Below are 26,956 nucleotides of genomic sequence, written 5' to 3'. Positions count from 1 at the left end.
GTAAACTGGCAGTATGTAAGATGATGCACAACATTATAGTGACTTTTTTTGTTTTTCCCACCTGTTGTTTGCATTTTGAAATTCAATATTGTATCATTATTTTGTTGTCCGATCCCTGAGCAAAATATATATCTCTTTGTATCGCCAGATGTTTTATATTTTTTCTCGTCAGCCACCTGTTTGCTTCAACTGCCATTTCACGCTGGGCAGGTAGTGTTAAGCTGTGTCGTGGGAACTGTGTGAGATGTGAAAGCAGGCAGCTCACCGTGGTATTTACATGAACCAGCACAGCTTCTGTTTTTTTGCCGGCTAACAAAAACATACGGCCGAGGGAAAGCTGCAAACAGCTGCTGGGATCGCCATAAGGGAGTTATTTCATTTTGTTACTAACTTACTGTAGCATTAAAAACTGATAAGCTAATTAGTTTCGTTGGCATACCTTATAAACACATCTTGCTATCACAGCCCAGCTTTTAACATAGTCTTTCTCTTACAAATAAAAAACTGCTCAAGCAATAAATTGCCTTGTTGCTCAGTTAAATGCCTTCTACAGTTTTACTGCAACAGGGTTGTTTAATCGCATAAGATCAATATTCCATGGGGGCTAGCCTGTTGTTGTAAATGTAAGATAGATACGGCTCTGTACTCAACATTCATACTTTAGTTTGCTAACTTTACTGTATAATAAAGGTGGTGTTAGCGTTATTTATTTTTCCTTTCTTATCTTGCAACCTCGACCAAACACTGCATCTTATCTTGTGTCTGCTCATTTCACTTGCTCTAATAGAGATTATGCTCTGCCTGAATTTACATGCTGATCAGTAACGATTATTACTGTTCAGCATGCTTTCACCCTGAATAACTGAACTACCCTCGTCTGCCCTTTGCCCCGACTGTCCCTCCAGTCTCCCTCTTAATCGGGGACAGTGCATCAGACCTGGGCACCGCACAGATGGGTTACATCCCCTCACACACTAAACCTGTCGATGCCTCAGGCCAAAAGACCAGGAATAACTGCCTCCGAAGCCATGCAAGCGTGCTTAAGCATGCTCCCAGTAGCTGTGGTCATGGTCTGTGTGAGTTCCAGCTCAGTCCCAAATCATTTCATCAGGAAAAAGTCCACCTTTCTGGCATTTGCGCCATCTAGCTACTGGCACTGAACAAACTGGGAACGCAATTTCACTGCTGAAGTGACTTAAATGCCAACCATGTGGATTATGCAAGAAGTCGTTACTGGGTCGAGTTGCTCTGGGAATCAAACTTTGAGAATGCCCCACTGGGGAAGCCATGTTTCATACGTGAAGACAGTTGTGCAGCAAATGAATGCAATGTCAACAATTGCATACCTTCTCCCACAGAGCCGTCACAATCTTCATAGTAAAAAGCATTTTATACATGCTGGCAATTGAACTCAGATGCATTTCCTAAGGTATGGACATAAAATACGTTTAAGGCATATAATTTAAAAAGGTTTGTTTAGTATGCTGGCCAGCTACACGCGGCTGCTCTGATCTCATAATGGCTCTTTGTTCCTGTAGCAGTCGTACATAAAAGTAAGTTTAAGTAGTGCTGCTGCAGACATCCTGTGGTTGCAGTGTAATAGTCAGATTTGCTTAAAAAGGTTCCAAAGTGAGTGAATTACCTGTGTGCCAGCCATAATAATAGCCAATAAAAGTTACTCCTGTGCTTCCTTTTTTGACTTCTTTACAATAGCATACAATGGTTCATAGTTAATTGTATTCTAGCATTGTAGTGTCCAATGAAAGTGAACAATCAGCATGAGTTGTAAACGATGCGTATCATTCAAATGTTAATTCCTGCTCCTGATTTTTTCAGCATTCAGCGATAGGATATTAACCCCACTGGTGAACTATAAACATTACACCGCAGTAGTAAAATTTGCTTCTAATAAGGTTGTAACCTTGCACGAAGAACAAAAAAAGAAGCCCGACAAATACAGATTATGAGTCTTTGCAACAGTTATGTACTCATATTGGGCTTTGCAGTATTGCCAGCTTTTAGGGTTGTCAGAGAAAGTCTTAATAAAAGCAGGAGTTATACTGGATCATCATTTCAAGAGGAAGAGAAAAATATAAATAGACAGAACAAGCAACTAATAGCTACGCGGCATACATTTCATTTCCTTTAAAAAAGGTTGTGATGGCAATATCATAATATTTACTTGGTTGTCCTATTAAGGAGCTTAGTGTAAGTGCAGTCCTCATGAATTCTTTTCCATCAACGTTGAGGAATAGTGAGAAGAAAAAGACATGGGAGGTCACTATTTGGACTGCAACCTGTCAGTCGCGTCTCTCAGACGTGTTGAGGGGAAAATATGTGGTTGTTCCTTGTTTAACTGAAATAAATATGACCTTCCTGAAAAACAGGACACTGTCACAGATTATGGCTTCTGATCTGTGTCCTTCTGTGCATCTTAAGGGTGCTCAGGCCCAAAGAAAGTGGCTGTTTTCACATTTTAAATAGTAATATGAGGTTTTAATCCCTCTGCAGTGTGGTTAGCAAACAACGTGGTCTTTAAAGCAGCTTTGTGGCTCCCTAACAAGGAGAAAAAAAACCCCCCTCAAACATCAATTACATCAAAATGCTTTCTGTTGCTGACTAACATCAATGTAGAAGGTCATTAGTAACTAAAAGTACAAATTTGATTAAAAGAACTCCAATTAGTTTGAAAATATTGAATGTCTGTTTAGCTAGCTCAACAACATAGCATCTTAATGCCTCACTATTGGGTTTGCGTGCATAAGATATTGGGTAGCTCAGTAAATGATCAGTGTGGGAGTCACCACTTGTGTTGCCAGGCATGTGCACGTACAGAATGTACCATAATGGGTGTGGTTATTGTGGGCAGATATTCCAGTCTCTGAGTAGGCCCTGCTGATGAGCCCTGTCTCCTCCTGTGGCTTCTATAATCTCTGCTCCCCAGACGAATCATGTATTTCTGCTTGCTCTATTGTCAAAAAGATTGACCTTGCTTAATCAAAAGCCTGTTTATTTTGCATTCTTTTCTTTAGTTCTCCATCATATTAATTCTGTTTTAAGGTGTAATTTGGGGTTAAATTCCTTTTGATTGTTAACTATAACTGTTATAGGTTCAGTGTAAATGTCAAGTAAAATAAAATCTGTATTGTGATACAATTAAAAATCCTCATGGATTGTTAAAGGCTAAATGGAAAGACTGAATACCGATATATATGTACTGTACAATATGTGGCTTGAAACTGCTTTTAACTTCTGAGTGACTGGGAAAAAAGGAGGATTAGAATCTGTAGAAACCATTAACATAAAGGCACCTTCGTCTCCTCCTCTCTCTGGCTGCGGCATGGGTTCTTTTCTGTTTTAAAAAGGAGTTTTTCATATTATGTTGATCCAGTCCTGAGACTGGAGGCCGAATGATGTATAGCTTTGATTGTTTTGCCATGGCCAAACTGGCAGAGGCTTTCTGGATGGATGCTCAGGTGTTCATAAAAAAGTGCAAGTTAAAAAAAGGTTCTGAGGCTCAAGCAGCCTAAAGGAATATAAAAGAAATGCATTCATATACTTCTCTCATTTTTACATCTACTGGAGGATGAATAAGCGTGGTTTTGAAAAAAATATACCCACTGACCACTTTGTTAAGTACACCTTTTCAGCTGATTGCTAATGCTGAATTTTTAATCAGCCAATCACAAGGCAGTAAATCAAAGCATTTAGGTATGTACACATAGTTATGACAACCTTTTGAAGTTCAAATGCTACATTAGAATTAAGGTCATTTAGTTGATTTTGAACGTGAGATGTTTTTTTATGCTAGATAGACTTGCCTGATCTGCTGGGATTTTCCCTCAGAAACCATCTCTAAGGTTTACAGACAATAATCCGAAAATATGAGAAAACATCCAGTGACCAGCCAATAATGTCGTGCTGATACTTGAGGTCAGAGGAGAGTGGCCACACTGCTTTGAGTTAATAATAAGGTAACAATAGCTCAAATAAGCAATGTATAACAACCCAGGTCTGCAGAAAAGCATCCCTAAATGCACAAGGTTATATGAAAGATATCATAAAAACTAAACCAACCAATAGGCTTAGAGCAGATCAAAGAGTTAAGTAGTTACAATGTTACAACTCAGATATCTTATAGGACATATTAATTGTTATTCTAATTAGATCAAGGTCTAACATACCAACCTGCCTTACTCATTGTAGCCTTGTGAGCATTATAACTAACATATTAGATGTAAAAACATGCTTTGTGCTCATGTTTGACTATGAACCAACCTCTAGTGAATTCTAGATGGTGGCATCTGAGAAAAGGCAAGAGCAATAGATCTTACTGGGGATGACTTTCTAATGCAGTCTCTTTTGTGTGTATGTGTGCTTATCTACACAGACACACACGCCACATTTGTTTGTGTGTATAAACAAAGAGCCTAGTTTAGTGCAGCCCTGATTGTTAGAGGACATGGTTTGGATACCCACAACATTGTGTAAATCCTGGAAAGCTGGAGCTTTGTTGCGTGTCCTCATATTGTTTCCTATGTATTTCCTGGCTCTACTTCTACTATAAAAAAAGAACATAAGACTTCTTTGTCTTAATTTCTGTTAGCATACATTTTCAGTAAGCTGTGCCAACAACTTTCAAGTTATCTTTTAAAACATTCACCTGGATGGAAAGCAGTTTTGTTAAATTGCTGTCCGCCTCTGGTTTAAAATCAGCATGTGCAGCCTGCTTGACTTTGAGATGTCTGTGCATTGAGTTGAGAAGCCGTGTGTAGGCTGCCTGTCCACTTGGACAAGTTGGAGTTTGGCTTAGGATTTGAGTGGGAGGTTTTTCTTGTAGAATCTGATGAATGGCTGTTTGTGCAAACTTGTGTGGTGAGGGCCAATATGGATTGGCCTTTTTACCCCTGCAACCCCATCAGCTGGTAATTGGCACCATATGTCAGACAGGCAGACCATAATATGCACTTCTCAGCTTGGTCCTTACCCATATGAGTCAAGAGACAGGTCAACCTTCAGCACTGGACTCCCAAACTAGATAAGTCATGCTTTATTAAAAGTTAAAAAATACCAGTGTACATATTTTGTTTTGCTTGTTTTCTGCTGAAAATGGTCAAAACCCACAAATTTAAATGTTTCACTCGTCACAAACCAGCCTTACCATCACGACTTGTAAGCAGCTGTAACCTAGAAACAAAACCCCTAAAATATATTAGGTGTTTTTATTACTGTTTGTATGATATTGAACAACTTCAATGTGTGAAGTCATTTGCCTTTAACATGCTCCGCTGGTAGAATGGCCGCTAGTAAGACTAGATTAGTTGGTCACGCTTCAAGAACTATGGATGATGAAGCATCCTAGCTACAGTCCCACAGAGGCCGATGGCTCAGTCGTCTTGGTGTGTTCAGGCCAGTAAATGGACGTTTGAAGACAACTATCAGGACGACATATCCAATAATTGCTTTTCTAATCCTCTAGTAAAAGGGAAAAATCATTTTCAAACTGCTTGATGTTTTTGTCAGGGTTAAGAGACTGTATGGCACGCTGGCCTGTGATGTGTCAGTACTGTCAGTGAGTTTTTGCCTGAGAGATTCATGGCAAGAGATGGACAGAAATTCTATCACCCTGAAAAACCCTGGCGGGCAAAATGTTAGTGGTTTGATAAATGAATAACACTAGCTACACAGTAATTGACTTGCCTGTCAGCCTGTGTTTGTGTGTAGGTGTGACTGGAGGTGCACATTATCACTGTGATTTTAGTCTTTAAGCAAGCACAGATCCAATCATTGCTGCCTCGTGTTGTGTTTAGATTTTCAGATTGACAATTTGACCCTTCGTCGGGAACGTGGGATTGCTCAACATCTGGAACACTTTTATACCAAACCTTATGAGGCACAGTATTTCTATTTACACAACACATAGGCACAGGTCTGGCAGCATATTTCACATGTTGGTGGTGTAACTACAGCTGCAGGCTATGACGCTTATACAGGGATTATCGTGAACCTTTGTCTGAGCCTCGTCTGATGTGTTAGAATTGAAAACAGAGACAGAAAAAACGTGTCTGCTGTTGTATTAAATCACTCACAATCACATATCAGTGCACGTTTCACTTCAGACAATGCAAAAAGAAATTGCTGCATAGAGCTGAAGCTGCCTACAGCACGCACCATCTTTCTAAAGCATAAAGCTAATAAGAGAGACAAAGAATAAAACGCTGAAATCACAAATGCTGTAAAACACAGGGATTCCTTTTATGAACTGCTTAATGCTCCTTTAAAATTCAACACATTGTTAAATTGATTGATGTGCCACTTAAAGAAGAAATGTAAGACATCTGACTCAAAAATGTTAAGCAGGTGTGGTTACAGTGCATTTGCATCCACTTCAAATGTTTAATTAAGAAGCAGAGTGTGCGTCAGATTACCTGAGAAGTTTGGAGTTGTTTTGCTGAGACTTTGTGCGTGCACAGTGGTGGAGTGGCCTCATAGTGAGAAGGTTCTTTTATGGCGTATGCTCGCTTCTTGAGCCCAGGTTTCTTCCCACAGTTCAAAGACACACTGGTTAGGTAAATTGGTGATTCTGAATTGCTTGTAGGAGTGGATGTGAGAGTGTGAGGTTGTCTGTCTCGCTGTAGTAGCCCTTGTTAACCCTGTGATAGACTGCTGACCCATCCAGGGTGAATGACTTACTGAATAGTGGTTTGCAGTAGATGTTTTGATAAATATTGTGGCTATGTTTGAGTCATTTTTTTAATATACTGTGCCCACATCTTGCCACGTACAGCATCTCCATCCTGAATAGTGTATTCCCATCTGCTTCTCTTTTGGATTTTAATTACAGGTCTTATTATTTTTTCTTGTGGTGTTGGTAATTATTATTTGACATTTTTTGTCCTCTGGTATAGATTTTAAGTTTTGGGTGCTATTACAATTATTAAAAGTGTTGAGGAAATTTCCTATTATATTACACTTTTCTTTGATATACTTAAACTTTCTGCAGAGTAACACAAAACTGCAGCCCTCATTTCTTTATATTTTGCTAGAGTAATAGGAGCCGGGTGCAGTGATTTACTGAAATATGTGCAAACACACATGGAAATAAAGCATATAAGACAAAAACAGAATTTGTATAATTTGAATAACCTTGAAAGTCAAAATTACAACTAAAGAAATGGAAAGAAAAGTGTTTTTCTGACAGGCTCTACTAACAGCCTGACGATAACATTTAAAATTGGTTGTTTGGCGTGTTGTCTGTTATCACAACACTGGTTCATCCGTTGAGTTCGGTGCCCTTTTTATGCTTGAATGACTCATAGATCAGTGTTATGTGGTTCATAGTGTTATGCGTTTTTTGTTGTTGTTTTTTTTCAGGTATGTTTTGGTGACAGTGGATTTGGGTATGCATATAGTATGTTTCACATGCTGTACATGCATCTAACATGACATAACCCAATAAATTCTTATTATCTGGGATACTAGTGCTGAGAAGACCTAGATAAGGCACTTCCAGTCAGGCAGTTAACTGTGTGTCTCCCTTGTGAGTGTTTGTGCAGTAATAACATTTTTTAAACGCTTTCCCACTTTCACATTGTCCTCGCTCAGAAGTCAGCCAACCAGCATTCCTGGACTCTCTCAACAATGGTATGTGTTTGGCCAGTCTCCCTTCTCATTCAGGGCTGAGGATCACTCAGGACATTCATTATTGCACCTCAGCAGCTGGTTGAATTATAGCTTTAACCTCTGATAGTCCAAATGGGCTGACCAGTCACCCCCTTTGTTCTTAAAAACCAGAGATTTTGATGTAATTCTCAGTTACACCCCTTTTTTCTAATGCCATCAACTCAGGAGAAATCTTTCTACTTAACGTGCAATAGCTGGAGAATTTTAAGAAACCTGACTACCTTCTTCTCAACAAAGGGAGCAAGAAGTAGTTCTTAGATTAAAAAAAGAAAAATGCTGAGCAAAGAGTAAAGAATTGTCCCAGTAGCTAAAAATGTTATATACGCAAATCTAAAACCTTCAAGACTGACTTGTTTCCACAAAAAAGCTCTCTTTCTTTACCACAACCTTTCCAACATTGTCTTCTGATGGAATTTCTGATTGTGCTCAAGAGGCCGTTGAACCACACACATGGCACTGCTGATGCAGACAGACAGATGGCAGCCAGCAAATTAGAGCTCAGGAGATTGTTGAGGTGTGAATTATGTAATCCTTGCAAACTGAGCTTGTGTGTGTAAGTGTGTGTGTTTGCATGTGTGAGTGAGGGAGAGAGACACAGAGAGAGAGAGTCAGTTGCAGTGGTAGGTGCCAGGCTTTGGCATTGTAGTTTTTCAGGCTAAGAAAGGAAATGCTGAAAGCCCCATGGGGGTGCAGGGTGCACAGGGTAATCAGGTTCACATGCGTTCACCTGCCCTCTGGCTGTAGTCAGTGTTAACTTAGGAATATTGAAAAAAACTAGGTGTGCATATTCTTCGTCTTTCTTCCCCTTCCTTTGGGGGAATTGATAAACAGACAGCACATCCATTGTTTGCCTAGGTCTGGTTTCTCCACCACTCTGCTGCAGATGCTTGGAAAACCGGGATCCAACCACAGCTGTTTGGGAATGGACAGGAAACCCCTTTCACCCCCCTTTCTGTCTGCTGCGTCATTTAGCTCTGGAATGATTGCATTATGGTGTGCACATTTCAAATTACCCAAAGTTTTAGCCCACCTACTCATATTCTCTGTACAGCTCCCTAAATGCCTTTGTTGCACACCGGGAACAGATAACCTTTTAATTCAGCTTCATTCATCAAAAACAAAGACCACTGCGAAAAAGCATCATTAAACCATACTGCACTTCTCCAAGCACTTACTTTCTCTTAACCCCCACTGACATGGTATTCAATCCAGTATGTGCCTGGATGGCAGACCTTGTCACTTTGTTTTCTGGCAGTGCTAAAGGCTTCTAAGTAATCAGAAGGAAGAAGCCAAAAAGGGAAAGCACCTTAACACTGTCTCGGCACTCTGATGAAAGCCTTTCAGCATTCACCCAGCCTATAATTGAAAAAACAACTCAAATAATAAACTTTGAAAGAGATTGCATGTAATAGCTCAAAATCTGCTACAGAGGTCTGCCTTTGTTTGGTGTCTTTGTTTTATGTCTATCTTTAACTCCAATATTTTGTATTTTAATTTGTTCAATAATTACTGCAGGGTTTTTAGAGGATTAGTCAGAAACATAATAAACCAATTTTTTTTTTTCAAAAGAAGAATTTAATTAATACATTCATTTTTATACATTTTATGTCCAACGTTTGCCTGGCTTTCCCTCCTCGAGACAGTGAATTGGATTTGTGAAAATACTGTTTTCTTGTCTCTTGAATAACAACAGGGGAGCATCATATACTTTAGATGATTGCTAAGTACTCTAGTGTACTCTATGAAAGTAATTATCACAAGAATAGCCATGTAACTATTGTAGTTATTTAAAAAGAGTGGAGGTGAAGAGTTGGATAAAACACAGGGGTAAACAGCTATTGTGAAAATTAGGTTGTACCTGTTGATAATTGCATGTATTGAGCAGTTTCGCCTGATGACTTACCAACTGCCAACTGGTAATGGGTTTCTTCAGCAGATAAAAGGGAAGAAAAAATGGAAAAACATCATTGGGTATTGTATCTGTTGAGAAAGTATATCACACACAGCATGAAGCTGTCTAGGCACAAGTAATTTATGTGTCACCCAAATTGTTTAATTGCAAGGTATTTGAAGGCTATTTAAGATTGAATTTTTGGGTGTTTGGTCTGTTTCATTGTATATGATGTCACGAATGAGCAGGATAGATGCATTTCATCACAATTTAACTTCAAGAAGTTTATATTTTTTCTATATGCATATACGGTTTATATGAATTACAATACTGCATGTTAACACAAAATCAAATGAGTCAACTCACCTCAGTGTTTTTGGTGCTGCTTTTAGCCTTCTTAGCTTGAATCTGCTGCCATTAAAATCTTACTGACAAACAGACAAAGTGAATGACCCAAACCAGAAGTAAACAGAGAGTAGGTATTTTAATTTAACACAGTCCTGTGAAAAACTCAAAACACTATTACTGCTTCCATAGGAATTAAGACAGTAAGTAAGTAGCAGCCAGGTGCTTGCTAATCAAATGCACTTGAGGAAGCAGAACCCAGCACAGTACTTCTTCGGTTTGTATTGGAACAAACCACAAGATTTCTGCAAAAATGTCCTTTGAACGGATGAGACCAAAGTGGAGGTGTTTAGCTCAGCACCATGTTTGGTGAAAACCAAACACAGCATATCAGCACAATTAGCTCATACCAAACGTCAAGCGTAGTGATGGAGGGTTGATTTTGTGCTTGTTTTGTAGCCACAAGATTCGGGCAGCTTGTAGTCATTGAGTACTCTTCTGTATACCAAAATATTCTTGAGTCAACTGTGAGGCCATTTGTCCGATGGGAACTTGGATGTAACTGAGTCATACAACAGTACAGTGATCCCAAGCACAGCAGCAATTCTCTAGAAGAATGGCTGAAGAAAACAACCCCCTCCACAACTAATAGTGCAAACCCTAGTTAGTTAATCTGTACTGTGTCCTGACATTTGTATCCCACTGAAGTTTTTTATACTGCAGGAGAGGGTTAAATGTGCATTGTTCAACACGACTATTATAATTTTTGACAGCTGGTTCTTTGTTTACCAAGCAGATAGCTGAAATCCGCGAATGCTTGAGACCCCCTCTGAAAACGCTTATAAATGCCTATTCTAACAGTTCAAAACCAAATATATCTTAAACTATCATTCTAAACACTTAAATATAATTTCAAAGTCATCTTACAACATTACCCTTAAAAATATACATCTTACAGCTATGCACGAACACTCCTATAATGGTGGAAGCTAACCTGAAAACCTTTAGGAGTTGACTGTGGTCCTGCTTCTTCTTCTTTGGCAGAAAGCCTTAGAAATCTGCTTCCTGTACATCGCTGTTGAAAACTGCTGGTATAATTTTCATGGCTTCTTGAAGACGATGTAAAAATTGGCGAAGAGACAAATTTTCCGTGAATAATTTGGAGTTACGTTCCACAGAAAAAATTGAATAGGCAAATCCGCAAATACCTAACCATGAACAGGCGGGCCTTGGCCATATATGACGTATTATTTGTCAACACTTCACCAAAGCTGGACTTCTAGGACTAGAGTTACTTTAACTAAAGGCTTAAAATTTACTTATTTAATTTTAGAAGTTAAAAATTACCCTTTGGAATACTGATATGAACCCCTTATCCATTATGATAATCTGCTTTTGCTTTGCCTTCATATTAATGTCAGCCTTAATCTGCACTCACTAACCTCTATTACATTTTGTGCACGTATTTTTCTCACAAATCCTTCATTTGAGATTTGATAATTGTGGGAGTGAGGAAACACCACTCTTCCCTGTGATCCGCAGGCTGCAACCTGACATTTAATTCCATTTGTGATTAAATTAGGGAAGCTGAACACTGTGATATGACAGCTTGCCACTTTTCAGAACAAATTATATGAAACCCACAAAGAATTGAAGATATTAAATGTCTGGCATTTAAAACCTTTGGACAGTTTTCTAGCAACATGTATCTGCTATTTTAGGCATGACACTAATTGAGACCTATTTTATTTTTAAAATGTAAAACTGCAAAAGTTCAAATTGGACTAAATTATTGTGTAGGGATGTTGTGCCCGTTGCAACAAGATTAGAAAACTGTTGATAACTAATCTTCACAAATGTTATGCTGCTGTCGATGCAGTTTAGAGGATATACACTCTATCGGTGAAAGTGATAACTTGATGGAGTTTGTGACTAAACAACGGTGTGTCATGCAGAACTGAAGTTTGTGAGCAGGGATGATAATGAATCAGAAAAAGTTACGCAAGAAATCACTCTGCTGTTCTTATCATGTTTTCTGTCATTGTCTTCTGTAGTTCGGTAAAATTTTGTAAATATTTCCATTAAAGATGTTCCTTCAGTGATTTGAACACTGTGCCTCCATCAAGGCAGATTTGATGGCAAGAATGCTCAATATTATACAATACAATCTAAAAATGGATGCTGTTTACAACAGTTTCTTCCACATTGGTAAAATGTCATGTCCTTTGCTCACTTACCCTAATATGCTTTTGTTTACTCTTTTTTTTTCTTTAGATCAAAAGTGGTAAGACAGAGAAGGAGTGTCAGCAGCTTCTCCTGAAAAGCCTGCAGTATCTGGAGCGCTACATTTACCTCATCCTCTTCAACACATACCTGCATCTAGAGAAGAAGGACTCGTGGCAGCGCTCTTTCACACTTTGGATGGAACAGGTACAAGATTTCTGCCCTGCTTTTACTGTCTCCTCGTCTATACATAAGCATTTTATATACATGAGATTGGATTCGTTTTAGGTCCATCAATGGATTAAAAGGTTTGGTGAGTGAGATGCAAGGAAAAAAAGATTTGTTTGTTTCATGGTTTCCTTCATTCAACAATCAACTGCATTTAAAAACAGTCAGAATATCAGAAGCATTAGTTTGTGAATCTGCTAATGCTAATATCCCACTAAGGAAAACAGTGGTTAGAGCACGATTAATATTGTTCTAACAGAGAACCAGTGACCTTGCGATCTTGTCATTTTTGACATCATTGCTTTGAAGACAGGGACCACTTACAGTCAGTCAGTTGTTGTCTTCCCAGAAAATTTTGTGCGTCAAGATGGGGATAAAACCATAGCAGACTGATAGCAATCAGTCTGCTATCAGTCTGCGATCAGTTTGAGATTGAATGGGGTCAAGTTAGAAATTGCATGCAATCTATTTGTGATAATATAGGTGCAAACTGACTCAGATTGACTGCATTTTGTTGGCAATATGTCTGCGTTTATAAATAAATGGCAGTCATTTGGAAGACTTCTCCAATCTTTGTGAGCGTAATTGCAGTCGGACTGCAGTTTTTTGGAGAGAGGTTGGCTCCTACCAAGTGACTTGTGAAATCGCCTAATGATTGAAAGTGGTCACTCAGAGGCTATGGATGCTGCATGCGTACCCCTCTTGGCAACCAGCTTTCCCAGAAACTACCTGAAATCAATTACTGAATGCAAAAAAAAAAAGTCAATTTGATGACGAGGCAACCACTAATTTTTCCTAGTCACAAGGAGATTACCATTCTGTTCTTAGTCTAGTATAATTGAGCCATTACTGTATTAGTCTGGCAGTGCCTTCAAACATGCAGGTTTTCAAGTCTAATATGCACCTTAGCATTGTTGGTATATAACGCAGTAACATGCAAATGACATTTATCATTAGCCTAATATAGAAAAAGCAGGAAACAGGAAATCAGTAACAGATGTTTTTTTCTGCATGCTCCATTTTTGCACATTGTAAGCTTGTAACCACAGATTCATAATAGTTTTCCTCCAGGAATTTACAAGCTGGTTCTGATTCCTTTGAGGCCTGATTCTTGACACACTCAACCTCATATTGTCTCAGCTCTGTGCTTTTGTTGTCACATTAATCGTTTAGCCAGCTGTGCCTCTACAGTAAAAGTCGAGAATTTATGTGCATTCCAAGCAAACGAGTAGTCTGTAAGTGTTACACAAAACACACACACAGCAATTAAAATTTATTTTGCAATATGTTAAAATCACATAACAGGAAAAGCAAAAACGGACTAAGCAATTTTACTGTGATCAGCCCACGGGTGGAGGATTTTAAATATAAAGGAACATTGTGTTTAATTTATAATTTTCCTGCATTCGGTTTTAATTAAAGATGTTAGATGTCTTGTTTTTTGCCCGCCTTTTCACTAAGCTCTTCAAAAACCTGCAGCCTCCTTCCACGGAGCAGGCATCATTGTCAACGTCACAATATATTGTGTCCTCAGGCTAAATCATGAAAGTTTAATGTCTAGAATCACCGTGTCAGAATGAAGTCGCTAAAACTTATGATCAAAAGCAATCAAACAAGCCTTGGTCATGTTTGGACATGATATGTTCGACATTGAGCTCAAAGGCTATTTCCCATTCTTCTTCATGAGGAGACAGTCTGGAGGTGGGCCCTGGAATGTTTAAAAATTGCTGAATGAAAATCTCTTCCTTCTTTGTCCTTCTTGGGGTGGATTAGACTCAAAGGAAAAACTGAGAATTCCAAAATAGACTGGAACAATCGTTGTGAAAACAATTGTCACAGAAATATGCGCGGTCAATCGGGGCATATTCTTCCTGTTATGAATAGCAAATATATGTGGTGCATCAGGGTGACTCTAATGGCCCAGTTATGCCATGAGAAAATAGAGGCATACACACTAGGGATATGGAGATACTTCTGCAAAGCTGGCAACGGACACATTAATGCCATTAAAATATCATATAAAAATGATGTTTCTGTATTTTGATGTATAGCTAACCCTGTTGGTAATCGTTGATATTCCAAAAATACCTTCCAAAGTACCTGTTGAGTTGGAAAAATAATAAAAAAAACAATCATTTTGTGCTATTACTTTAAATGTCTACCATACTGAGGAAAATGCACCCTTCAGTTTATTGTATGTCCCAAAGAGCATTTTTCAGATTACAAAAAAGGGAAAAAAATATGAAGGCTTTCAGTTATTTTTTTAATTAAACTTTACCTTGCAGTGAGATTTGAGGCATTTTGTTTACTATTTAACAGAGAGTCCTCTGGAAGGTTTTCTTTAAATTCATTCTGAAGGGGCATTCACACATGTAGCAGTGTAGTGTGTAGCTACTGCGGGTCCCAATCCTGGATTAATGGGGAGGGTTGCATCAGGAAAGACATCCCATCTAAATTCTCCAGGTGAAGGAGGACACACTGAAGGTTGGTGTCACAAAAGTGAGTGCTAGGGATAACATAACTTGATCTGCTGTGGCGACCCCAAATGGGACCAGCTGACAGAAGAAGATCTTTTTTTAAGGATTTTTCTGTGCAGAGTTTGGATGTTTCACCGTGGCTTGTGGTTCTCTTTGGGTACTAGGGCTTCCTCCGCAGTCTGAAGACTGTCAGATGTATGAATGCGATGTTATTTTTTATTTTATTTTTTTTTGCCTGTCCCGTTTGGCTCTTTTGCCATCAGAATTGTTGTCTAAAGGCAAAGAAAGATGCCCAACGGATTTACTTTACCAAATTGACCATCCCAGCCTTGCCGTAATGGTCCATTTGATTCACCTTTTATTGTTTATTTTATTTTCACTTACTGAATACGGGACAGACTTGACTGGGGGAAAGAAGGGGAGAAAGAAAGAGGGAAAGAGAAACAGCTGAGAAGAGGGACGGGGGAGAAGGGCAAAAGACAAAAACCAACAGAATGAGCAGAAAGAAAAAAAAAAGAAGAAAAAAAAATGCATATATCAATCACCTGGGTCACCTGCTGAGAAAGAAAAAAGAAAACTAGCAGAAGAGAACAAGAGTAATAGAATAAACAACATCACAATGATATATGGGAATATGACAGTAAATACTAAATATTAAACATTATTGTGCAGCACATAAGATCAACAGAACACAGTGTGCTTTGAGGTAGGAGCCAAAAAGGGTGTAGTTTGTGGGTGTGATCACCCGTGTGTACACCTGTGAGCATGGACGCGCTTGTTTTTTTTAAAAGGTTCCTTCATGTAATAATCTGCTAGAGGGTGTGGGGGGGCCACAGCCCCGTCCTCCAGGGCATGAAGCAGGTATGGAGGAGATCAAAACTCCAGACATCCAGAGGCCCCCAGAACACAAGAGATCAAGGAAGACCAACAGAGGGGCAGCCGCGCCACTGTCCCAGAAAGAGCTGAGGAGAGTCCCAGATGAGGGCTCACTCAGCAGCCGCGGAGCAGAAGCCAGGGGGAGTTGCAGTGACGCGCCCGTGAGCTCCGCCGGCAGCCAGCCGTGCCTGAGTGACCGAGCCCCAGGCCGAGAGGCCGGGGGCACCCCACCTCCGAAGTGGCCCGAGCGAGCCCCAGGCTCCAGGCCCCGATAAGCGGCCGCCAAGGAGTGAGCCGGTGTGTACCCGGACGCCCATCCCCGGACACAAAGAACCACCAACGCACCGATGTCTGAGGGAGTCCGCCACTGGCAGGGGAAGTGGTGGTAGGGGGAGATAGGCCTCCATACCTTGGAGGGCCTAAGATGTCCCCAGAGAGGTGGCGCCTGACACCCAACCTGACATATAGACACAGACATACAGGCACACACATATACAAACATCCATTCCCACCCTCATGCTCTCATATGCACTTACTCCACACTCAACCAACGTGGAGACAGACATAAAGAGACGCTGTACACACGATCACACTCCCCAAGCATACTCTAAGCCCCGGGTCTAGGTACCCTTGCCCCTGGAGGGGGGGAACTGCACCCAGACCCAGGTGGTGTTACCCTTTTCCCTGCGGTGGGGGGAGGCAGACCGCCCCGACTCCGCAGCAGCAGGGAGGCCCCACACTCCAGACCGCAGTCGGACGGCCAACTCCTCCTCCTAGCCCCCCCGCTCCAGCAGGTCGCAGAGAATGGGGGTGAGAGAAGACTCCAAACCTCCCTCCACCCGCTCATTGTAGTGTTGATGCATGTGTGTTCTAAGGTGCATTTAAAACCCAGGAGGGCATGGAGCTACCTGCCAGAGAGCAGCAGGTAAGCGCATAGTCCCTCCTGCTGGCCCTCAATGACTAAGTGTATTTAACATTGAGAGGTGGGCAATGACGCCAGGGGTGGGGTGTACACCCTGATGGTACTTTGGATTCCGTGTATCGTGCCCACCCCCAAGATCCTATATGTATGTGTAATGAGAGTGTGAGTAATGTGAATGTCTAAGTTGTGGGATAAAATTGAGGCATGCGATGTTGAATGGTCATCTGTATCTCTGTGTTGGCTCTATGATAGACTGGTGACCTGTCCAGGGTTTACCCCACATTGCTATACATGACAGCGGTTATAGGCTCCTGCCCTCCTGCAACCCTCAACTGGATAAGCGATGAATGGGTTGTATTTTTATTGTCTTTTAACACCCCACTGACTTACAGTGGCAGCTTGTCCACAGAGGCTGTGAAGTCAAAAATAGTTGGGATGAGTTCCATGCAGATAATAAATGTTCTTATAAATTAATTTCAGATTAATAAAAGGATAACCCAGCGTCATCAGGATTTCTATTAAATTGACTTTTTGTCATAATTTATAACGTGGTTCAGTTTGTTAAAACACAACCTTAAAACCTTAAAACCTTAAAACCTACACTCAGTAATGGGCTTACTGAGTGTATCACAGACTACATAACTTTCTGCACCGACTCCATTGTTCCAGCTCAGACTGTTCATTGTTACCCAAATAACAAGCCGTGGGTGACTAAGGACATCAAAGCCCTCCTCAACAACAAGAAGAGGGCTTTCAGAGGGGGCAACAAAGAGGAGGTGAGGAAGGTCCAGGTGTTACTAAAGGACAAGATCAGAGAGGCTAAGGACAATTACAGGAGGAAGCTGGAGTGGAAACTCCAGCAGAACAGCATGAGAGAGGTGTGGAGGGGCATGAAGACCATCACTGGATTCAGGCCAACCAACAGCAGGGGAGCTGAGGGAGGTGAGAATAGAGCCGACGAGTTGAATCTGTTTTTCAATAGATTCGACACCACAGTGTCTGCTCCCACCCCCACAACCTCACCTGCAGTCAGCCTGGAATCCAGAGCCACACCACTGTGCCAGCCTCTCTCTTCACATGTTGCCTCCTGTGAGATTCCTGACACCCCTCCCCCACCCATCACCTTCACTCAATGCCAGGTTGAGATGCAAATGAGGAGACTTCACTCAGGCAAGTCTGCTGGACCAGACGGAGTGAGTCCCCTTGTCCTCAAGGCCTGTGCCCCCCAGCTGTGTGGAGTCTTTCATAAACTGTTTATGCTGAGTCTGAGTCTGCAGAGGGTCCCGGTGATGTGGAAGACATCATGCCTCGTCCCTGTACCAAAGACGCCTCGTCCCAGTGGCCCCCAGGATTACAGGCCCGTGGCACTGACCTCCCACATCATGAAGACCCTGGAAAGGCTCATCCTGGACCAGCTGCGATCCATAGTAAGACCACATCTGGATCCCCTTCAGTTCGCTTATCAGCCTCGTCTCGGAACAGAGGACGCCATCATCTACCTGCTCAATCGTGTCTACACCCATCTGGACCAGCCGGCGAGCACTGTGAGGGTCATGTTTTTTGACTTTTCCAGTGCTTTCAACACCATCAGGCCGACCCTCCTGGGTGATAAGTTAGCAGCGATGCAGGTGGATGCTTCTCTGGTGTCCTGGATTGTTGATTACCTGACAGGAAGACCACAATATGTACGTCTCCCACAGTGTGTGTCTGACAAGGTGATTAGCAACACAGGGGCACCACAGGGGACTGTCCTCTCCCCCTTCCTCTTCACCCTCTACACCACAGACTTCAGCCACTGCACAGAGACCTGCCATCTTCAGAAGTTTTCTGATGACTCTGCGGTGGTTGGATGCATCAGCAGGGATGATGAGACAGAGTACCGGGCTGTGGTCGACTCCTTTGTCACGTGGTGTGAGCAGAATCATCTGCAGCTCAACGTGGCAAAGACCAAGGAACTGATCGTGGACTTCAGGAAGACCAGGAAACACTTGACCCCTGTTTCAATCCAGGGGGTCAGTGTTGACATTGTGGAGGACTATAAATACCTTGGAGTACACATTGACAATAAACTGGACTGGGCTAAAAACACCACAGCACTTTACAGGAAGGGCCAGAGTCGTCTCTATTTTTTGAGGCGACTGAGGTCCTTCAACATCTGCCGGAAAATGCTGAGGATTTTCTATGAGTCTGTGGTGGCCAGTGCGATCCTCTATGCTGTTGCATGCTGGGGGAGCAGGCTGAGGGTCGCAGATGCCAACAGACTTAATAAACTGATCCGTAAGGCCAGCAATGTTGTGGGGATGGAGCTGGACTCCCTCAAGGTGGTGTCGGAGAGGCGGATGCTGTCCAAGATAAAGACAATGTTGGATAACACCTCCCACCCACTCCATGACATGTTGGTCAGTCACAGGAGCTCGTTCAGTGAGAGACTGAGATTACCGAAAAGCACCACTGAACGACACAGGAAATCATTCCTGCCTGTGGCCATCTCCCTGTACAACGCATCCACTTAACACACTGTTTGCTGCTACAGCTACACATGTTTCTTTTCCAACTATTTATTTATAAGTGACTTATGTATGTATGTATGTATATATATGTATATATTGTACTATTCTTAGTTAGCGTATTGTCTGTCTTGTCTTAATGTTGGTTTAAAATGGAGCACTGTAACAAAAAATAATTTCCCCCAGGGATCAATAAAGTATTCTGATTCTGATTCTGATTCTGATAAGATGGCTGTGGGCCTGCCTGAGCAGAAAACCAAAAATGACTGAGCACATCTATTTAGATGAGCCAGTACAGTAAACTGTCACCTCTATGGGCAGTGGCCAGGTCTAGAAGGAAACAAGATAGGTATATCACAGCCATTTTTCAACTACACCTCTGCCATCAAATGAGCCACAGACTTTTGTTGAGGTCTGTCTGCTTTCACTAGAACATTCAAACCCCCTTTTTGACATTCTAAAATGTAAAGCATTGTCAAGATATAAAGATCAGATAAAATGAAAATTTGCGGGGCTGCATCAACAATGTAAATTTAGTACAATATATGTACTTGTTTTTCTTGTACATTTAAAAAGCCTACACATAGCTCCAGTATCTCCAAGATAATGTGAAAATCCTGGAGTACATGAAATCTCATGCTATAATGATTGATTTGTGTTGCGGAAAATAGTCATTTTTCAAAAAGACAGGCACTTTACGTACTGGGAACAGAGGAAAATATAAATAAAAGCCTGATAGTTCCACAGGGTTCTGTGCTACGACCAGTTCTATTTATATTATACACGCTTCATTAGGCACTTTTATTAGAAGGCATAGCATACATTTTCATTGCATAGCATACATCATTCATGCCGATGATACCCAGCTTTATCCAGCTGTGGAGTCATGTAACACACCAATTAGTTTAACTACAGGATGGTCTTAAAGACATAAAGACCTAGATGATCTCTAATTTCTTGCCTCTAAATTAGGATAAAACCGAGGTTACTCCCTGAGCCTGGTTCTACCAGAGGTTTCTTCCTGTTAAAAGGGAGTTTTACCTTCACACTGTGACCAAGTGGTTACTCGGCAGGGGTCGTCTGATTGTTGGTGTTTTCCTCTGTATTATTGTAAAGTCTTTACCTTACCAAATAAACCTTGACGTGACTGTTGTTGTGATCAAATTGAATTGAATTGTCACTGATATGAACAAATGGCACTTTTTCAGTTTTTATTATTTAATCCGTTTTAGATGTATTTTACTTTGTGTTGTTAACAGAAAGTGAGATTCTGTAATCACAAGTGAAAAACTACAGACTTGTGGCACGTTATTGATAATTAGCTGATAATTTGTTTGTTGCTAACTCATATCAGTGCTACATACAGTGCAGTGTTAATATGCGGATCACTCCACTGACACTCATCTTAAAGAAAGTTCTCTTTGCTGCTGCGCTTTTGGGAGCTGCTACTTCACATAAATCGAGTTTCCCTGATGACCAGAACTGACAGCATAATCAATGTGACAGTTCCTTTGCTTCATGTTAACAAATTACGCCAAACGGTGGATGATTTCTCTGCATTTTCAGCACTGACATACTCAGAAACTTTTTTGCATGTTTTTTCTTAGCCTTTCTCATTCTCCTACTTACATTTTATATGTATATTTACAGAAGCTGTGAGAAAGTATTATAATATGCAGATGTGGGATAACATTTGACAATGACTGTCGCAGCACCAGACATAGTTTGAGTGACAGATGATATCTGGGAAGTGCAAGTATATCATTAAAATGAATGATGTCACTCCTTTATCACCCCATACATACAAAAGGCAGATATTGATTTAAACCTGTCAGACTCGGGCCTGAGCAGCATTTGGTATTAAGGTGGGAATTAGATGTCATCTTAAAGAGATCTTGAAGGACTTGAAGGCTTGAAGATATTGCAGTGATGTCAGCTACAGCTGTGACGGTAGTGACAAAGACATTCAAACATCCAAATATCTCAGTTTTTTCCTTTATCCTCTTTTTAAAGAATTATCTCAAAATATCAGTATTTCTGTCACCACCATCAGTATTGTGATGTGTTTACTAGCCTACTTGGAGCACAATCTGGCAGTAGCCCAGCCAATCGGCCCCAACCAACCTCGGGGCATAATCGTTAGCCTATCACCAGTGACCGTGGCAGGACCGTTAATGACAAACTGCAGTGCCACAGGCAGCAGTCGGGGGGTCATCACTATCGCTGGTCACGCTTTTGAAGCCATGGTTACACAACCTGTCAGCTCAGAGTGGTACATTCTGTCCTGCATCCTACATTGGCTGTATGTACGTGGGTATGTGTGTGGACTAATTTGATCTCTACAGCCACTAAAAGCAAGAGCACAGTGTTCCCAGTCATTCAGGGTAGCATCCTTTGCTTTTTATATATTTAATATATTTTGCCCTTTTGCTTTTGTCATAACTATATGTTCTGAAGATGAGGATGCTTTCACAATATAATATTACAACTACCCACTATTTCCACAGTTACACTTGTAGGCAGATTTTTCAAGGTACTTGGCAGAGAATTTATTCTGAGCTAGACTATTTCAGAGTTTTCTGTGACTTCATGTTAATCCAGACCGGCTCGATGATATTGAGATATAGGCATAACATTTGGTGCAGGACTCCATGTTCTTCTTCTAGCTAAAGATAGTTCTTTGTGACTCTCTGTGTCAGGATTTTCGGGTTTATTGTGATGCTGCTAAAGAAATTTGGGAGCGATCTGATGCCTCCGTGACATTTATGCATTGTGTGATGGATAAAAAACATAAACGTGCATATTTGTCAAAGTTTTTAAATAGATGTTGCTCACTGGAGAAGAGCCAGAGGTTAAATTGGCACATTGGGACAAATACTGTACTTCATTGGGCAATGGCCATGGCAGCGTATTGAGATGAGAGTGAAAACTTCAGATTAGATTTTGAAATTGAAATCTATGTTTGCTAATCAAAAGTGCGGGCCTTTACACAATAGCTCGACTTGTGTACAGTGCATACCGCAGATGCCTGCAGAAGTAGTACCCTATCAGTCACTCCAGCTGTTTTGATGTGTGGCACAGAGGCCTCCCTGTCCCCCCCTGCACCGGGCTGGTATGTGCAGCCTTTGAGATAGCCGGCTGTGGGAAAGACCTCCTCGCTGCCCTGCCCCCCCACCGCTCCACAGCACCATTTGTGAGCTCTTCAATGAAACATGAAAGATATCTCACCAGCAGCTCTGCTTGCTGTCACCCAGGAAGCTTGTCGCCACACGCCAACAACTTCAAGGCCACTTTACAAACAGAGAGCACCAGAGGGAGGCATGATGCTACAGTTTAGCCTCAAATAACAAATCTGATTTAAATTGTTTGACTTTGAGTTTTTTTGTTTTGTTTTTGTACAGTGTGGAGGGGAACTTAATTTAGTTTTGTTACAGTAATGTCCCAGGAATCCATGAGAACGTTAAAGTTGTTCATTTTATTTATAGTTATAAAAGTCACTAAAAGTAAGAAGAGTTACTGTAATCCTCAAAATGATTTTTGTGTGGTAGCAAGTAGGGCTGCCACGATTTGTCGACTAGTCACGATTACGTCGACTATCAAAATCGTCGACGACTAATTTAATAGTCGACGTGTCGTTTGAAGCTTTGTAAGATCGCAAAAGACGCAGGAATAATAGCAGGATTTAAGAGTGTAATAACGGACTGAAACAGAAGATGGCAGCACTGCATGTACAAGGATGCCAGCTGCCGTTAAACCCCGAAGAAGAAGAAGCAGCTGTGTCCCGGAATTCATAGCGCGGCCCAGCTTAGTTTCCAACAATGGCGGTAGCTAGTTAGTTTTAATATTACTCTTATTATTCTTTCTGGGTCACAAAATAAACGTTTAACATATTTTCAGGCGAGAATGTAGCTGTGTAAACCTCAAATATCGGCTCAGTTTATCAGGACACCACATATTTTCAAAAGCGCTCCGACGTTTTCGGAGACGTCTGTTACCCACTAGCTCGATAGCTAGCCGGGGGCTAGGTCACTAGCGCCAACCCACCGCCGTCTTTCGCGACTCAGGTTAAATATATATGAGTCACTTAGATAAATTAAAAATGTTGTTGTTTGGCTTTTTTTTTTTTTTTTGTATTTTATTTGTTCCTGAGTAAATCGGTTTGGCTGAGATTAAAGTTATAGTTTTTACACAGCTGAATAAACGTCAAGCAGACAGCTGATTATCAGAAGTGTGAGATGCTGGAGAATATACTCCGGTGTCCTGTTATATTTTAGATAGCAAGGAGTTTATTAAACTTTACCGAAACAATCTGCAAATTTCATTAAAATTGAATAAACTATCATCTTGTCTTTATTTTTAGTTAGCACCTTAAAAGCTTAAAGCTGTAAGCTAATGATAGTTATATAAGAGCAGATGCTGCTGGTGCAATAAGCTGTAGTTTTACGTCCAGTGGATGATGATCTGATTAGTCGACTAATCGCATAAATAATCGGTGACTAGTCGACTATCAAAATAATCGTTTGTGGCAGCCCTAGTAGCAAGTTGTCAGGGTATCACAACTTGTTTTCAAGCACTTTTGTGTCCAGGTGTACAGAGACTGAAAAGGATGTGATGAAAAGAAAACCGTCACAATGTCAGTGTGCAATGTTTTCTGAGATTGAAGAAGATAAATATTACATCTGGAATATCTGGAATTACTTATTGCAGAAGGGGATCGCTATTGTTTCACACTTGCATCTATTTCTTTAATTGCTATGACATAGACACTGTTATATGACCTCAGCTTTCAGTGACCTCCAGCCCTCCGCATTGCTTAATGTTGGTGGTGTGGGCAGGGAATGGTGTGAGCAGTACAAAAGGAAGAAAAAGTGCAGCAACACAGCCTTGATTTCCCCCTTTCCCTTGTTCTCCAGTGATCGTACATCAAGCGCTTCATTCATTCAATCTGCCGTCCTTCAGCATAATTAACAAGATGCCAAATTTGATTTCAGGGCAGTACTACTTCATTTTTCTTTTATCTTGCCACACTAGATTCTACGTTGACTTGTCGTCCTGTCTTTGAGTACAAAGTTACTTTACATTACAAATTATTTGTAATATTTGTATATAGTAATATTAATGAGCCTGACTGTTTTTTGGAGATGGTAAACTAAGCATCCCTACACTTGCTTAACTCCTTAGCCAAAAAACATAACTTCTTCAAAGTACTGGGTCTACCCTGATTTACTTTTTCAGTGACTACCCACATCTTGTGGCTATAGATGATGATAGGAACGTGGTCATGTATTAACCTCTTCAGATTAGAGAGTCAGTTTTAAAAGTACCGAGTGTGTCAGAATCGGACTTTATTAAAGCGGTGCTTAGCACTGTTTCCTCACAGCAAGAGGGCCCTGGGCTCAAGTATAGTCTGGGGTCTTTTTCGGTTTAGGTTCCATGTCTGTGTTCCACATGTCTGGGGGTTCTTTCCTGGTACTCTGGCTTTCTCCCACATTCTTAGCAACACACATGGCGTTTGGTTAATTGGTGATTCTATATCTACTGTAGGTGTGAATAGTTGTCTGTCTTTATGTGTGAGTACTGTGAAAGTTTAAAGCCTGTCCAGGGTGTACCCCTCCTCTTACCCCATGACAGCTGGGATAAGCCTCGCCCTCCCCCACAACCCTGCACTGGATAAGCAGAAGAAAACAGACAGATGGATTTTGCTGTAAGAGTTTTGTAAGTGGATTCTTTTTTGTTTGCCACATTGAAATTCCTTCTGCTGCAACAGCTGAATTAGTCTGACTGCAGCTGGCATCCACTGTGAAGTCACACGCTTTACTGGATTTATCTTTTTTTTGTAAAACAAGAGAATAATGAAGAAAACTGGATCAACACCAACAGCTTTGACTCCACAAAGACCGTATGCAGTCACTGTCATCCCCCTGATATGCTCTTTTGGGCCTCCCTAAGTTGACGTTTTGTATTTTCTGATGTTTCATACATTACTTATTTAGACAGGCAGGCTCTGGGGTGGATGAGTCAGGCTATGCATGTTAACAGCACAAATCCAGAGATTCATGTGGGCGTCAAATCGACTGACTAATGGTTCCGCTGCACTAAGTCAGTTTCTCCTATCAAAATACTCGTGCAGCTTTTGAACTGTTAGCTGTCCACGAACTCATAGCACACAAACATTAGAGGTACATGACTGCATGAGCTAGTTATTAAAAAGCTGTATTAAGACGGGACAATAGAGGCTACGTGATCACTCATTTCCAACTTAAAGAACCAAGCCAGTGCCGACTGCACAAAAGCAGAAGTTATGTGATATGTATTTAAGGTTTGAATTTTGCATTGTAAGCAAGTAGATAATCCAGACCACACTTTGTGGTGCACGTGTTTATTTCTGCACAAAGCTGGCCGGCTAAGCTGTAATCACTGTTAGTGAAAGGGATATCTTGATACTATTATTCCTCTTCATTGTTCCCATATGTCTTCTTCAGCATTTACCTGACAGCCTACTTTTAAAAGGGTTTCCAGCAGCACGTACGTACAGGATTCCCTCGTAGCCCTGAGAATATGACCACAATTATATTGCTCATTTTTGTTTAGTATGCAAATTTGCTCCCTCAAACACTGTCCTTATTTACCCTGATGTTCAAAAAGTTTCTCTCTCTCTCTACTCCAAAATTTGCAGCTTCCTTGACTGCCTCAGGAGAAAAAGGGAGAGGTTAAATTGGCAATGCGTTTTAGGCCACGTTACTTCCACTGAGTCATTCCCTGGATGTCCTTTAGGGCTATATAGACCAGATTTAGGTTCAGCTGAGTCCTGTATCGATTTCAGTCTCAGCCTGCATAATGGAAGAGATGACTCTGAATGCTTTTGTGCCTTTCAAGGAATCCAGCACAATTTTTCTTTATTACTATTTTTTTTTTTACATGTGGGAATTGAACTTCACAGTCCAGTGCATTGCACTGAGGCTTCTCCTTCAAAGTAAAATGGGCAAACTGGGGCACTCGTCATAGGGCAGTTAAAGGCTTTTGCAGGGAAGTCGGCTTTGACTGGGTTTTGTTTTTATTTGTTTATGTTGCTTACCTTTATGGCCAGATGTTTCTGGTTGTCTTTGGTGTTTCCCATCAGTCGTAGCAGACCGTGAGTCAGTATGACCTACTGCTTAACACCGAACTCTCAGGAGGCAGATATGTTCTCATTCATTCAGGAAAGATTCAGACAAAGTCCACTGAGCATATACTCTTCCCGTGGTGCTGTTCCATTACAGCAGGGATTTGGGTACTTATAAGTGAGGTAATTGGTGTAAATTAAGTAAAGCATTGCACTCAATTAGGCTCACATAAATATTGGACTGCTTTTGCTGTTGACTTCATTCACACAAACACTGTTGGTGGTGACCTGACATGCGAGTTATTGGCTTTAAAAATTTCAAGAAAATCTCCTGCTAACGGACTCTGAAAAAACACCTAGTGCAAACTTCCATTATTTCTGTGAGTTTTAAGCATGGCTGCTATTTATAGAGCCCTACCTGGAAGCCTTGTTCTGACCACTTGCATGTGAACTGTGCAATTTCATGAGTTCAGGAAGAAAATATTGACTTTGTGTCAAACTTACCAGAGCTTCATTTCGTGACTCATTTTGTAATGAGTTACAAACGAAACACGTAATACATAGCACTTCAAGCGTGGAGGAAGAACATCATTTTCTTTCTTTCTTTCTTTTTTTTGGATAGGGCTGAGATTCTGTGAATTCGTCACTCAAAGTCAGATTTTTACCGTGATGTTAACTGTAATGCCCTGAGGGAGCGTGTCC

General features: G+C 41.0%; 1 protein-coding gene across 7 annotated transcripts in view; it reads left to right on the top strand.

Annotated features, from left to right (window-relative positions):
• The window catches only part of pald1a (phosphatase domain containing paladin 1a), a 59,338-nt gene that overhangs the window by 29,224 nt on the left and 3,158 nt on the right, over positions 1 to 26,956 (top strand). For all 7 annotated transcript variants that reach the window (XM_076887570.1, XM_004561246.3, XM_076887569.1 and 4 more), the window contains exon 19: positions 12,194 to 12,349. In XM_076887570.1, the coding sequence (XP_076743685.1) occupies positions 12,194 to 12,349 (156 nt within the window). The remainder of the gene's footprint in view (positions 1 to 12,193; positions 12,350 to 26,956) is intronic.

Source organism: Maylandia zebra, linkage group LG8 (genome assembly GCF_041146795.1).
Source record: "Maylandia zebra isolate NMK-2024a linkage group LG8, Mzebra_GT3a, whole genome shotgun sequence".
NCBI lineage: Eukaryota > Metazoa > Chordata > Actinopteri > Cichliformes > Cichlidae > Maylandia > Maylandia zebra.
Note: the sequence above shows the minus strand (reverse complement) of the source record. Positions and strands in the feature narration are given on the sequence as shown.